The sequence below is a fragment of the Cavia porcellus genome, unplaced genomic scaffold (genome assembly GCF_034190915.1).
Source record: "Cavia porcellus strain 051 isolate PalLab524CR breed Dunkin Hartley unplaced genomic scaffold, mCavPor4.1 scaffold_5, whole genome shotgun sequence".
Lineage (NCBI taxonomy): Eukaryota > Metazoa > Chordata > Mammalia > Rodentia > Caviidae > Cavia > Cavia porcellus.
Genome location: NW_026947488.1, coordinates 76,843,846 through 76,856,327, shown reverse-complemented (window position 1 = coordinate 76,856,327; position 12,482 = coordinate 76,843,846). Strand labels below are relative to the sequence as shown.

General features: G+C 36.3%; 1 protein-coding gene across 9 annotated transcripts in view; it reads right to left on the bottom strand.

The window, feature by feature from the left end:
* The window catches only part of Med12l (mediator complex subunit 12L), a 276,541-nt gene that overhangs the window by 7,869 nt on the left and 256,190 nt on the right, over positions 1 to 12,482 (bottom strand). For all 9 annotated transcript variants that reach the window (XM_063249179.1, XM_063249183.1, XM_063249180.1 and 6 more), the window contains 2 exons: positions 12,055 to 12,211; positions 8,529 to 8,651 (listed from right to left, as the gene is read on the bottom strand). In XM_063249179.1, coding sequence (XP_063105249.1) covers positions 8,529 to 8,651; positions 12,055 to 12,211 — 280 coding nt within the window. The remainder of the gene's footprint in view (positions 1 to 8,528; positions 8,652 to 12,054; positions 12,212 to 12,482) is intronic.

Genomic DNA, 12,482 nt, shown 5'->3' with positions numbered 1-12,482 from the left:
CTTCATATGACAAATACTAAATTTAGTGTAAATAGGTCCAATATAGTGTTTGGGACTCTTATATTGTTACTGTTTACCTAAAACTCTAATTTAACTGGGAGTCCTATACTTTATTCTAATCAATGGGCATCACCAGGCTGATTCTTTTAAAAGTGAGTGTCTGGAACAGCACCAGGCTCAACAGTGAGTCACTCAGGATGTGGTTGGGGCTTATCCACCCATGTGTTCCCTCGTATCACACAGTGCCAGGCCTTCAGTAAGTGCATAGTACAAATCAATGGAATCATTAAGTCTGACATACTATCAACCCTGACAACCTTCTTCACTACTAAAAAGATACAGAAAGCTGACAAAGTATCTCTTCTGCCACTGTCATTACTTTTCCCCAATACAAATGCAGGACAATCACATCCTCCTTCTTTTTTTTCTTTTTTTCTTTCTCTTGCCCAAATACAGAGGAAAAAAGCAATAAAAACTGTTCTATCATTTATGTGAAAAAATACAAATATCTTCTTCTATTCAATTGTTACTATGCTTATTCAGAAAAATCACTGTATTTATTGAACAAAACCACAGATAGTATTTAGTATGTGCCAATCACTATTTTGGACCTTAAATGTATGTATTAGCACATTTAATCTTGATGAGGTATTAACTCCTCAATCTATTGTCCAAAGTCCTGGAGACAGATGTGTTTTGAAATTCAGTATACAGATGATTTACTATGAAACATTCAAATACATAGACCAAACCTAAATGTAAGACAGCACGCCACAGCAAACATATTAAATTTCTGTAGCAAAACATATGAGCAGTCACATAAGTAGGATAAATTAAAGGAGCCTTGTGTCCATTCAGGCAAGTTTTTGTGAGTTATAAGTAAATCCTGCATTGTCGGTGGCATCTGAATTTGGGGAACATCTGTAAAGGAGTGTGAACTCTACCTGCTATTATTCTCATTTTACAGATGAGGAAACTAAAGCTCAGAGGGGTTCAGTGATTTGCCCATGATCACTCTAGGTATTATGGCTGGGTTTCAGACTAAACTTTCTGGATCCAGAGTCCAAGATCTTAACCACGATCACCTAATATACCCAAATATACCACACCCAAATATACCCAAATATAATCATATATAATATTTATAGGGTAAAATGCAACATTATATGTATACATTGTGGAATGATTAAATCAAGCTAGTTAACATTCATCACCTTGCACAATTATCATTTCTTCATAATGAGAACTTTAAAAATCTGCAATTTTGAAGTCTATACATTATTATTAGCTATAGTCACCATGGTATACAATAGATCACCAGAACTTCTTCCTTATATTTTGTAGCCTTCAGCCAACATTTCCTCATCTACCCACCACTCCCTCAGTGTATCCTTAAGTACAAACACTATCTTCCAAATATTAACTTATTTGGAAATAATTCTAAATTCTAAATATTTGGTTGCAAAGATGTCTACACTGATTAGCTGGCATACCGGGGTGTATGGTGGATAACTACTGAACATTTATTTGACAAATGCTTAGCTACTCTTCTTTTGTTCATTTAAAACCAGCTTTAAATGAGACTATTTACAATGAGACAGAGCAGTGATCACCTCAGATTCTGTATATTGCAAAGCCTGGCTGTCCTTGTGGATGCATGTGTGTGTGTGTTCTGGGGTAGGGGGTGGGGAGGAGGGCTGCTGAGTGACCCAGACAGATTGGCATAGGGCTGGATAGGTTACTGGGTGGTGAACAATTTGCTTAGTATGTGCAAGGCTCTGTGTTCAATCACCTGAGTCACAAGAAGAAAACAAGCAAATAACAAAGAGGTAGCATATATTCAGAGTGTTTCAAAGGATGACCCAGGGACCTCACAGGCAGTCCTCAAGACCGTCATGTTATCTGCAGAGTCAAAAACATTTTCATAACCACAGGAAGATATGAATTTGCTTTGTTCATTTCCACTGTCTTCTGAGTATACAGCATAGTTTTCCAGAAGCTACGTAAGGCATGCTGGTGCAACAAATCCAACATATTCTATTCAGCCAGGCATTAAAGACATTTTTTTTAAATGTTAACATCACTTCTCTAATTTTTTACTTTGAAAAATGTTTCTTTTTCATAAGTGACACTTCTGTTACTATAAAATGAATATTTCAAACTAAGTTACTAAATGTTGCTAATATTTTTGCTTTAATTTCTAAAACAGTAAATATTGATAGGTATACAAAAGTTTCTTGGGTCCACACTAACAATGGATGTGAAGAGGTTTTGAGGCCACTTCTTTAATGCTGACCAGAAATATGTAGTGAGACAGATCCCTATTTAAGTCTTCTAAGTTGCAGGCTTTTTCTTCACATATGCTTCCTTTCAAAGCCTCTCAAAACCCTGATATTGTGTCTGCCACTCTATTCAAACACAAGCAGGGAAGAGACCTCACATTCTCTGACTCTGGAGTCCCTACCACCAGAAAAGACAGCTGTGGCCAGTTCCCCCCAAAAAGCACACTGTGGTAGCATTTCAAATCAAGCCGCTGTACTACAAGGCCTGGACTCTGTAAGATGCTGAGGAAGCACAAAACATTCAGAAGGAATTTTTAAAGTGACCCTTCCGGGGTGCCTCCTTAGACTTTTTGAATTAGAATTTCTCCAGCAAGTAAGCAAGAAATCTGAATTCTCAAACAGTTCTCTGAGGTTTGGCTAGATCTGAAAATCATCATGTAGTAGAAGATGGAACTTTTAATATACCAAAGTAAGTACATAAATAGTTCATTAGGGTTTACCAGAGGTCCTGAAATTCATAATCCATGTGTGTTTAGTATTTCCTATTTGAATGCAATAAATTAATTGGGAAATGCTTTTCTAGACTGTATCTTATGTATAGATCATGATCTTGGCTTCTCTCTCACACCTGTGGCTTTGCAAATGTTAATCCCTTTTCTTCAAATACCCTGCACTCCATTTTATACCTTTCTTGAAATTTCCTTATCCTTCAAAGAGCAGCAAGTATCACCTAATCCTTCCAGGACACAGAGCAGGAAGCACTCCTGAACCCTCAGTGCTGTGTGGGTACCTTTATTCTAAATATATGGAACCGCATGACCAGTGCCTTTCTTCAACATTTTGGCTCCTGATCTTTGTGGGGGTAGAGGCTATTCCCTGCGGTGACCAAAAAGCGAACCACAGCTCAACACTATCAGGTACAACGAGCTGGTATAGAATAACCACTCTCCAGTAGACACTACCATACTGCTGAATTTAAAACAAAAACAACCTCCCCCACACACAAATCTTGGATCCTTTAATCTCTGTTTTGATAAAATTCACTTATTCAAGAATATTTTTATGCTTAATCATTACCAAGGCAAAAATGTGTGACTTACTAGTAATCTCTTCTCAGTGAAGTGTCATTATTTCTTTTTTAAACCTCAGATCTTCAATGTACTGATTTAGCAGCAGAGGTAGACTAATAAATCAGCAACTGGGATAATTTGACAATGGGCCTACATACAAACTCTCAGATTTAGGTATCTTGCCTCTGAAATATGCTTTTACTTATGGATGTGATTTTACAAATTATTGCTATCACAGTCAACAAGTGAGTCATTTATTTGACAGAAGTTTAAAGAATCCAGGTACTTTTCTGGGTTTCAAGGGCACCAGAGTAAGACCATCACTACTTTCACAAGCGCTAGGTGGTTTCTAGTAGCTCTTGCTGTGAAAACACTATTAGTATATGAAACAAGGTAGCTTTTATATTAATATCAATGATGCCTTCCTAAAACAGGAGAATTTACACACACACATGCATACAGTGAGAACCACACCAGACAGAAAAGGCAGAGGTCAAGGTCCCACAGGCCAAAGAAGGCCAAAGATGGCCAGTGAACTACCAGGAGGTAAGGGAGAGACATGATAGAGACTCCCTGGGACCTTGCAGAAGGAACTCACCCTGCTGATACCGTGATCTCGGACTAACAAGTCCTGTCTCAAATTGATAAGCAATAAATTTCAGTTATCACCCTGTTTGTGTATTTTGTGAGGCAGTTCTAGCAAGTTAACACAATCTCTGAAGCTCCCCAGAACTCAGTACCTGTAACACCACTTGCCATGTACACAACTGCTATTTAACCACTTCCGACAGCTGTAAGTTTTCTGGAGGGCACACACTTTGTACTTTCTTGGCCTTTTCCTAACATCTGGTAGGGTGGCAGTTCCTACTGCACATACTAAAATAAGAACTTGTTGAATTCAACTGTGAACTTTCCCTGTCAGCAGATAGCGGCAGGGTGGTGGCTGCTGCCATTTTCACTTCTCCCTTGATACAGCATCAATCAGAAGCCCAATGAGTCAGAGCTTGGCTGTCCGAACCCCAATGAGTCAAAGCTTGGTTGTCCTCAACAGCCAGCCCACCCCTTCTTCTCCAGCTGAGAGAGGAACTAAATGCAGAACACTGGCCACCTGGAAGAACTGGATCTGCTAAAGAGGTTTACCATAAATGCAGAGAAACGTATTTACATACATAAACCTTAGTGGAAATATGAAAAGGAACAATACTAAGAGATACAAGAAAATACAGTATTTATCTTAATATTGCAGAGGTTTTATGTTCTTACTGTTGTAAAGATACATACCAATATTTATAATTTTTTCCTATATTTCTATTTTTCTTTTTTTATAGGGCCAAACAATCAGAATAAATCAAAATGTCCTTAGCAGCACTGTTTTTGACACTGGCAACAATAAATCCTTAACAGGTGAAGAGGCAGTTAAGCAAATGGTAGCAGAGTACTAGAAGAGGCTGACTTCACAGCTGCTTAACACTACACACAGGTAATTATGTAAATAAACGCAAATGTACAGTCTCCTTTTAAAGTATACTTTAAAAACAAATTGTAATAATATAAAATTCCAAGATTATTGATCATACCTTCCAACCTGAAACCTAACACTCCAGCTCTAAGCATTTACAATTTTAAAAACATTTTAAATTTTCTAGGCTATCCTAACATACATTTGGAACATTTTTGTTAGTCTATCGCAAGTGCTGCCTATATTACAATATAGTACTCCAAATATTTTTAAAAAAACAAACAAAAAACTGTGCTTCTCCAGGTAGCACTTAGCCTTCAGCCAAAAATGAAAAAAAAAAAAAAAGTTCTATTGTGGCTTTACTATTCATTAAAATTTCTTTAAATAAAAGTTTTTATTTGTCTGTAAAGACTTTTCCATGAGTACAATCAGAAAAAATAAAATCATATGTCATGCTCCAAGTAACATGCTTTATCCCTGGGTTAGTATTTTAAGCTAGTGGATGAAACACAACTTTTTGCATTAAAAATTTCAGTATCATATTAGAAGTAGAACCTGAATAAATATGATACAAATGTTTTATATATCATTTATTAGATATTCACTAAACTGTAAAATAAGTAAGGAACACAAAATCCTGGGGAGAGTCTCCTTTCAGTTCTAAACTGGTCTCTGCTTCAAACTATAACAAATCTTAAGATAATTTCTACCCCAATATCATAAGGATACTTTCTTTAACCAAATCAAACATTTTTGTTTATCCTATACAAAAATAATTATAGGGCCAGGAATAAAGCTCAGTAGTGCAGTGCCTGCCTGGCAAGTGTGAGGTCCTGAGTTCGATTATCAGTATCCCTGCAAAACAAATTTGTTATTTACAGGCACTTGATAGTAATATCCATCTATGTTTATGTTGCGTGACTATCTAGGAAAAGCCTAATTTTACATCCTTAAATATTTTATACATTCTTTTAAATTTTTTATTGGTACATGTTTGCAGTGCATAATGATTATACGCCTCATGAGCAGTTGGCAGATGTACATAACACATCCTAGATCTTTTCATCTCTTTTTTCTTTTCATCTCTCAGTCTCCTTCCCTTTTGCAAAGGCTCTATCTCCCTATTTCCTATTATCTGTACTTTATTTTGCCCTTTATTTAGATTTTGGGTTTCTTACATGGAAGAAATCATGGAATATTTAAACTTGTGTGTCTGCTTTACTTCATTTAATATTATGGTCTCAAGCTGCATCCATTTTCCTACAGATGACTCAAGTTATCTTTCTTTATGGTAGAGTAGTACTCCGCTGTTATGGCCTATGTCTAGATGTCCCCCCAAAGTCTGATGCAGTCATAAGTGGGGCTTTTCCAAGAGTGCTGGATCTAGAATATGTGATGCTGGGATTAAGAATGTGTGATACTAAGCCATCTGACTGATTTGGTACCATCCTAGATCCAGTAGTCTAGAAAGAATACAAAAAGGGAACAAAGAAGCTGCTAAGGCTGCTTGGACTTGCTTCTTCACTACGTCATTGCTTTGCTACTTCCCGCCTACCATCTCCTCTGTGATGCCTTTCTGCCGTGTCACTCTGCATTGGAGCCAATCAATTATGGATGAAACCTCTACAAACTGTGAGCCAGAATACATCTGTCTCCCTTAACTTTGGGTGTCAAGTACTTTGTCTCAGCAATGAGAAAAATAACTAAGACATCCAAGTGTGTATAAATGCCACATTAGGCTCTTCTCAACATTTAGCTATAATGAGTTGTGTAACTATGAACATGGGTACACATGTATCACTGTAATACACAGCTTTTAATCTTTTCAGTAAGATACTGTACCTAAAAGGGAAATAACCTAAAAGGGTCAAATAGAAAATCTACTTTCAGTTTTTTAAGGAATCTCCACACAGATTTCCACACTGGTTGTACTAGTCTACATTTCCATCAATAATGTATAATGGTTATTTCTCCTAACAGCCTTGCAGTTCTTTATTTGATTTCTTGATGAGAATCATACTTTCTGGAGGAAGATAGAATCCTTCATGTTGTTTTAATTTGCAATTCCTAATAGCCAGAGATGTTAAACATTGTTTTATGTATTTATTGGCCATTTATACTTCTTTTGAAAAAAGTCTACTTATTTTTAGTTGCTCATTTTTTATTCTTTTATCATTTTTTGAGTTCTTGAATTAGGTCTCTGAGGAAGAGTTGATAATTATGCTAGTCCAGCTGATCATACTAGATTTGTCAGTTCTATTTAAACACATTCCTTTACACATTTAATTCTAATCTAATTCTTCCTAATGCACTCCTGCATTGCCACATTGCTATTGCTGTTCTACAAAGTTGTGAAATAATTCATTCTCAAATACAGGGCTACAGACCATCCATACCAGAGTTTTCCAGTATAACATGTGTGCAGTAGTCTGCTTATCCTACATAGTGCTCACAAAATTCACACTGCTGAATTACATGGAAAATTCTCTCAATACTTTTTCCTTCTGAGTATAGTGGTACTGAGTTCATAAATGCTTTCGTTTGCAAACAAGCTGGTTTGCAAACAGAAGCATTTGGCAAAATATTGTTTCGGTTTGCAAATTGCATCAAGTGACAAACATGACCACAGCCATCTTTTGCATACAAACACAGTCATCTTTTCCAAAATCATAGAACAAATTTAAGATTGTGAACTGAGGTACATCTGTATTTATTTTCAAGAATATTCCCAGTATTATGTGATGATGTAATCATTGATGACAGTGATAAATGCCTTCTTTTAAAAATATTTACCTAATAACTTTCAAATAGGGAAAGAAGCCAGTTTAAGTGAAAGTATTAAGTAAATGGTAAAATATAAAACTCACAAAAGTACTAGTTATTGTGAATTTCTGAGGTGTATAAATCTTTGATGCCACGTATATTTTCAAATTTCATTTGTGAAGCTAGCAAACTGCAGAGTTTTTCTTATATGAGAAACCCAAAATATAGAGAGCAAAATAAAAGATAAAGCAAGTAAGGAGATCTGCAAATGGGAAGAGGAAGAAGAAATTGAGGGACAACAGGAAAAAGGAGATGGAAAAAGATGGGGTAAATAAGAATTAAAGAGAAAAAATGGAAATAGAGCTTTAGTAAATGGAACGGGGACCAAGAGGTAGAAGTAGCAGGGAGGAATGAGAGGAGTACGGAAGGAAAAAAGAGCTGATTTGTTATGCCCAAGTACCAACTCTCACAACAGATGCCATCACTTGTACTGCAGCCATAAACTAATAAAAACAATTCAAAATTAGACAAAAACTCCCAAAGTAAACTCTATTGGGGTAAAAACTATTTTACATCACAAAAGATCATATTTTAAAAAGCTCTCCTATTCTTTTTGCAAACAGCAAGGTTAATAATCTAAACCATACATACCAAATCATAAATCTAGCACTGTTCAGAGACCTTAATATTTCATTTTAAAAAGTGAAGTCCATGGAACAGTCTCAGTAACTTTCAAGAGGAAAATGGTATAACCTATTGAACCACAATGTTTATTTGTATTTTTCTACAGAAATAAATACATCAAATATAACAACAAAACTCTGATCCAGTTCTAGGGAAAAATAGTACGTATATTTAAGCTATTTCAATTCTTCACAAGCTAATGGATAAAAGAATGCAACCTGCCTTCAAAAAAGAAACCCACACATCTGAGTCTGAAACAGGAGGCCTTACCAGAGGCTGCTGGGGCTGCATTGCTTGGAGACCAAGAGTCTGATTCTGGGTTTGTGAGGTCTGCTGGGGCTGGGGGGGCTGCTGAGGCTGCTGAGGTTGTGGGGGTGGCTGTGGCTGCTGCATCTGCAAAAGAAGAAAATTGATTATACCTTAAAGGGAAAGGATTAATGTCACCTGGGAATTTCTGTCTCCTATATCTTTTATCTAATTTGCTGAAGCAAAAACATGTCATTCTAATGATAGGGCTACTTTCTAAGAAATGTGCCATTAGGTGGTTTTGTCAGTGTCTAATCATCATACTGTGCACTTACACAAATCCAGATGATATGGCCTACTACACAACTAGGCACGTACCTGAGTGTACATGCATATATGCCAAAATAACAGGAGATTAAATTAAGCACAAGAAAAATACAAGATGTATACATCTGCTGCTGATGAAACACAGCAAGCTGATTTAAGCAAACATTTTTTAAAAGCAAAAGGAGTGTACTCTAATACAATCGTAGAAAGTATAGTAAGGGAATGCATCAACTAGAAACAGTTATTTATGATCATTTCAACTACACTATTGTGTACTGAATATAGTTGCACATATTATACTTCTGTGTACCTGGCAGTGCAGTAGGTTGATCTGCACCAGCATCATCACATTTCTGGGATAATGAAGGCTATGATCTCACTAAGGTACAGACATTTTTGAGCTCCATTATAATCTCATGAGACCACAGTTGTATATGCAATCAGTCCCTGACCAAAACATCATTCTGTGGAACCTGACTGTGAACCTCTTTCATTTTTACATTGGCAAACCTTTATGGTGTAAAAGCGAGACCTAAGTCTGTTTTTCCAGGAAGCCTTCTGAGGTCACTCCAGTACCAAAACCTCTTCCTCTAAGTTCAGTGTTCACCATCTACATCATCTTACACCCTCTTTTGTAAGTACTGTTTTAATTCCCTTCACATCATTTGCCCTTCCACATGTATGCTACCTGTCTCATCAAGTTAGATGAGCAATGTTCAGTAGTTACATTATTCTCTGTGACATTTGCAAGTATCTTTTAGGAATTAATTTTTATTCTTTGAAGGAAGATACAGATTAGCTTCTTTGATAAATTCTAGCGTAAATTATCAGCATAAAACTAGAAATAATGTCAAAGATCAAGCTGGATCAAATACACACCTCTTGGAAAATGTTCCCAAGTCACAGAAAAAATAGAACAGATATTCACTTGTCTGTGCGACACAAACAAGAGAAAAGTATAATTCAACTTTAAGGGCAATTGGGCTGGGTATGATACTGCATGCCTGTAATCCCAGCACTCTTAAGGCTGAGGCAAGAGGATCACTGTGAGTTCAAGTCCAGCCTGGACTACAAAGTGTGTCTAGGCCAGTCTGAACTACATAGTGAGACCCTTCCTCTATCTAAGTATTTCATGTTTAAGATATCAACCCACGATTTTTTTCATCTTCTTATCTTTCCAATTTGACCTGCATAATATTCCCTAAATTATGTCTTCTTTAGAGCAAAGCATTAAATAGCTACCACTAAACAGCATTTCTGACAGTTCATGGCTATGGGTTCCTGTCAGAAATCAGGATAGGTCACTCCAACATGAATAATAAATGTTGAACTGGAAACACATTATTGCAATTTGACACCAACTGTCCATTTGGTTCTCTGTAAACTTGTCCAAGAAAGAAAAATCCAATTTGATAATCACATACTTTATTCTTTATGGAGGCAGCCAAACATCAAAAGAGATTAAGTATAACTTAGACACAGAAACAAATCATTTTTTTCATATTTATAAGGAATCTACTGTTGATAAGAAAAATTACCAAAATGTCATAATAGGGATAAAAATAAATATTACTCAATGAGGAAATATTTTCCTTATTTATATCTTTGGGGGAAAAAAACACTGTAAGGTAAAGTAAACAATGTAGTAACTTTCTTCAGTGATTTGGAAATGAGAGATTTTAAAATTAAGGAAAATACAAATGGTGGGCCTAAAAATTCAGCAACACAAATCCTCAAAAGTTTAGAAACATAATTTAAGAGACTATCCCTATTTATGATCAAATTAATGAAAATATAAATAGTAACATTACCAAACTAAAACTTTACTTGGATTTTCATATTTAAGCATTGCTACACATTTAAGAGGTAGGCATTAAATCATCTCCATTTTATTGATGATAAAAGTGAAGAACAGAGTTTTTACCAACTTGGAAATGACCTCTGTACAATGAATGAGATTGTCCATACTTCCAGAAACTAATTACTGTGTATTATCAGTGTTGCGATGCAACTCTTAAAATATTTTATCAAGTCAAAAATTGGGATACAACTAATGGTATCTGATAACTCATGGCATCATGTCAATCTCAGTTTACAGAGGATTTATGTTGGCTTCTGCTTATCACATACTGATACTCTCAACCAGAATTTCGGAGATCATTAGATTCATAGCTCAGAATCATCTGAGTTTATGGTCTCCACTTCCTTCCCCTCATGGTGAGACACTGAAGTCCCTTTGCTACTTCTTATTGCAAGGCAAGTTTCGTTCCCACTGATCTCATACCCAGGGCATAGCTCACAGGTGCCCCAGCTCCACTAGACTTCTTTTTTTGTTGTTGTTGCAATTTTGGTGACTGATCTCAGGGCTTCTTTCTGGTCTACAACCCAAGCACTTTTTACTACTTTTGAGATACGATCCGACCCAGCCTAGCTTCAAAGTTGTTTTTCTTTTTTTGTAGTACATAAAATAAGATCTTATTTTTAGTTGAGATGGTAATAAGATTAGAGGTCAGCTTACAGTCTCACCAGGAAATCCTTACCCAATAACATAGGCAAGTTTGTAAATTACAGTATGATGCTGAACTGTTACTATTAAAAACAAATGGCATGGGTAAACATAACTGTTTATATTTCTTAAATGAGGAAATCAGAAATAAAACTATGGTAATCAAAGGACGTCTTTAGGACTCTCAAATATTTGCATCAAATAAGCAATGATAGTTCTCTGGATTCTGAGAGAGATAAGAAGAAATATACCTTTGAATTACCCTATGTACCTCCAATTTCACAGTCAGATCAAACTTTTTTGGATTACAGACTTCTTGAAAACTGGTAAGAGCCCTGGAACTTCAGGAGTCTTTGGTCTGCATGTATGTTTCAGGTATATGAAATATTCCATTCAAATTGCAGGCACCTGGTTAAACAGTATCTGGCAAAGTTGAGACCTATTGTTAAAAAAGGAATCCACATGGCTTCCTAAATTTCTGAAAGAGGAAGGAGGCTCTGAAAAATACTCTCTCCTGCTCATGACCTGGTAGATGCACAGATAAAGGAGAACTTTTGCTAAGTCTGAACTAAGCTGTAACAGTTCAGCCACTAGTGTCCAAAACATAAGACTCCTTGGAACTAGGGAATTAAAATCTAACAGATACTTGATTCTGTGAGGTGGTCACATCTGCAGTGTTTGAAAGGTGACCCACTGCTCTCATATCCTCGATCCTACCTGGAGAAGTCTCTGCTGCTGTCGCGCTTGTGGCTGTCTGGGCCTCATGGGGTCCTGAGGCAGGGGCACAGAGGGGAGGCTTGGATGAGCAGAAGTCAGAACAGCATCGATTCCTCCGGCCACCAGAGGGCTCTGCTGTAAAGCCTGATGGTTCAGTCTGACAAAGAATAACGCAATCTGTTTTTAGGCCCATAAATATATACTATCAAAGATTTAGCCAGCACATTACATATTTCCACAAAGAAAATATCAGTGTTCAATAACTGTTTGTACAATTCAAATGGGGAAAGGACCAGAAGCAAAATAAGAGACGTGACATGATAAAAAGGACAGGAAGCACATTAATTAGGGTAAATGGAAATAGCATTTAATATTTAAAAATTAAGTAACTTTTAATAATAAGTGACATTAACAGAACATTTACTTTG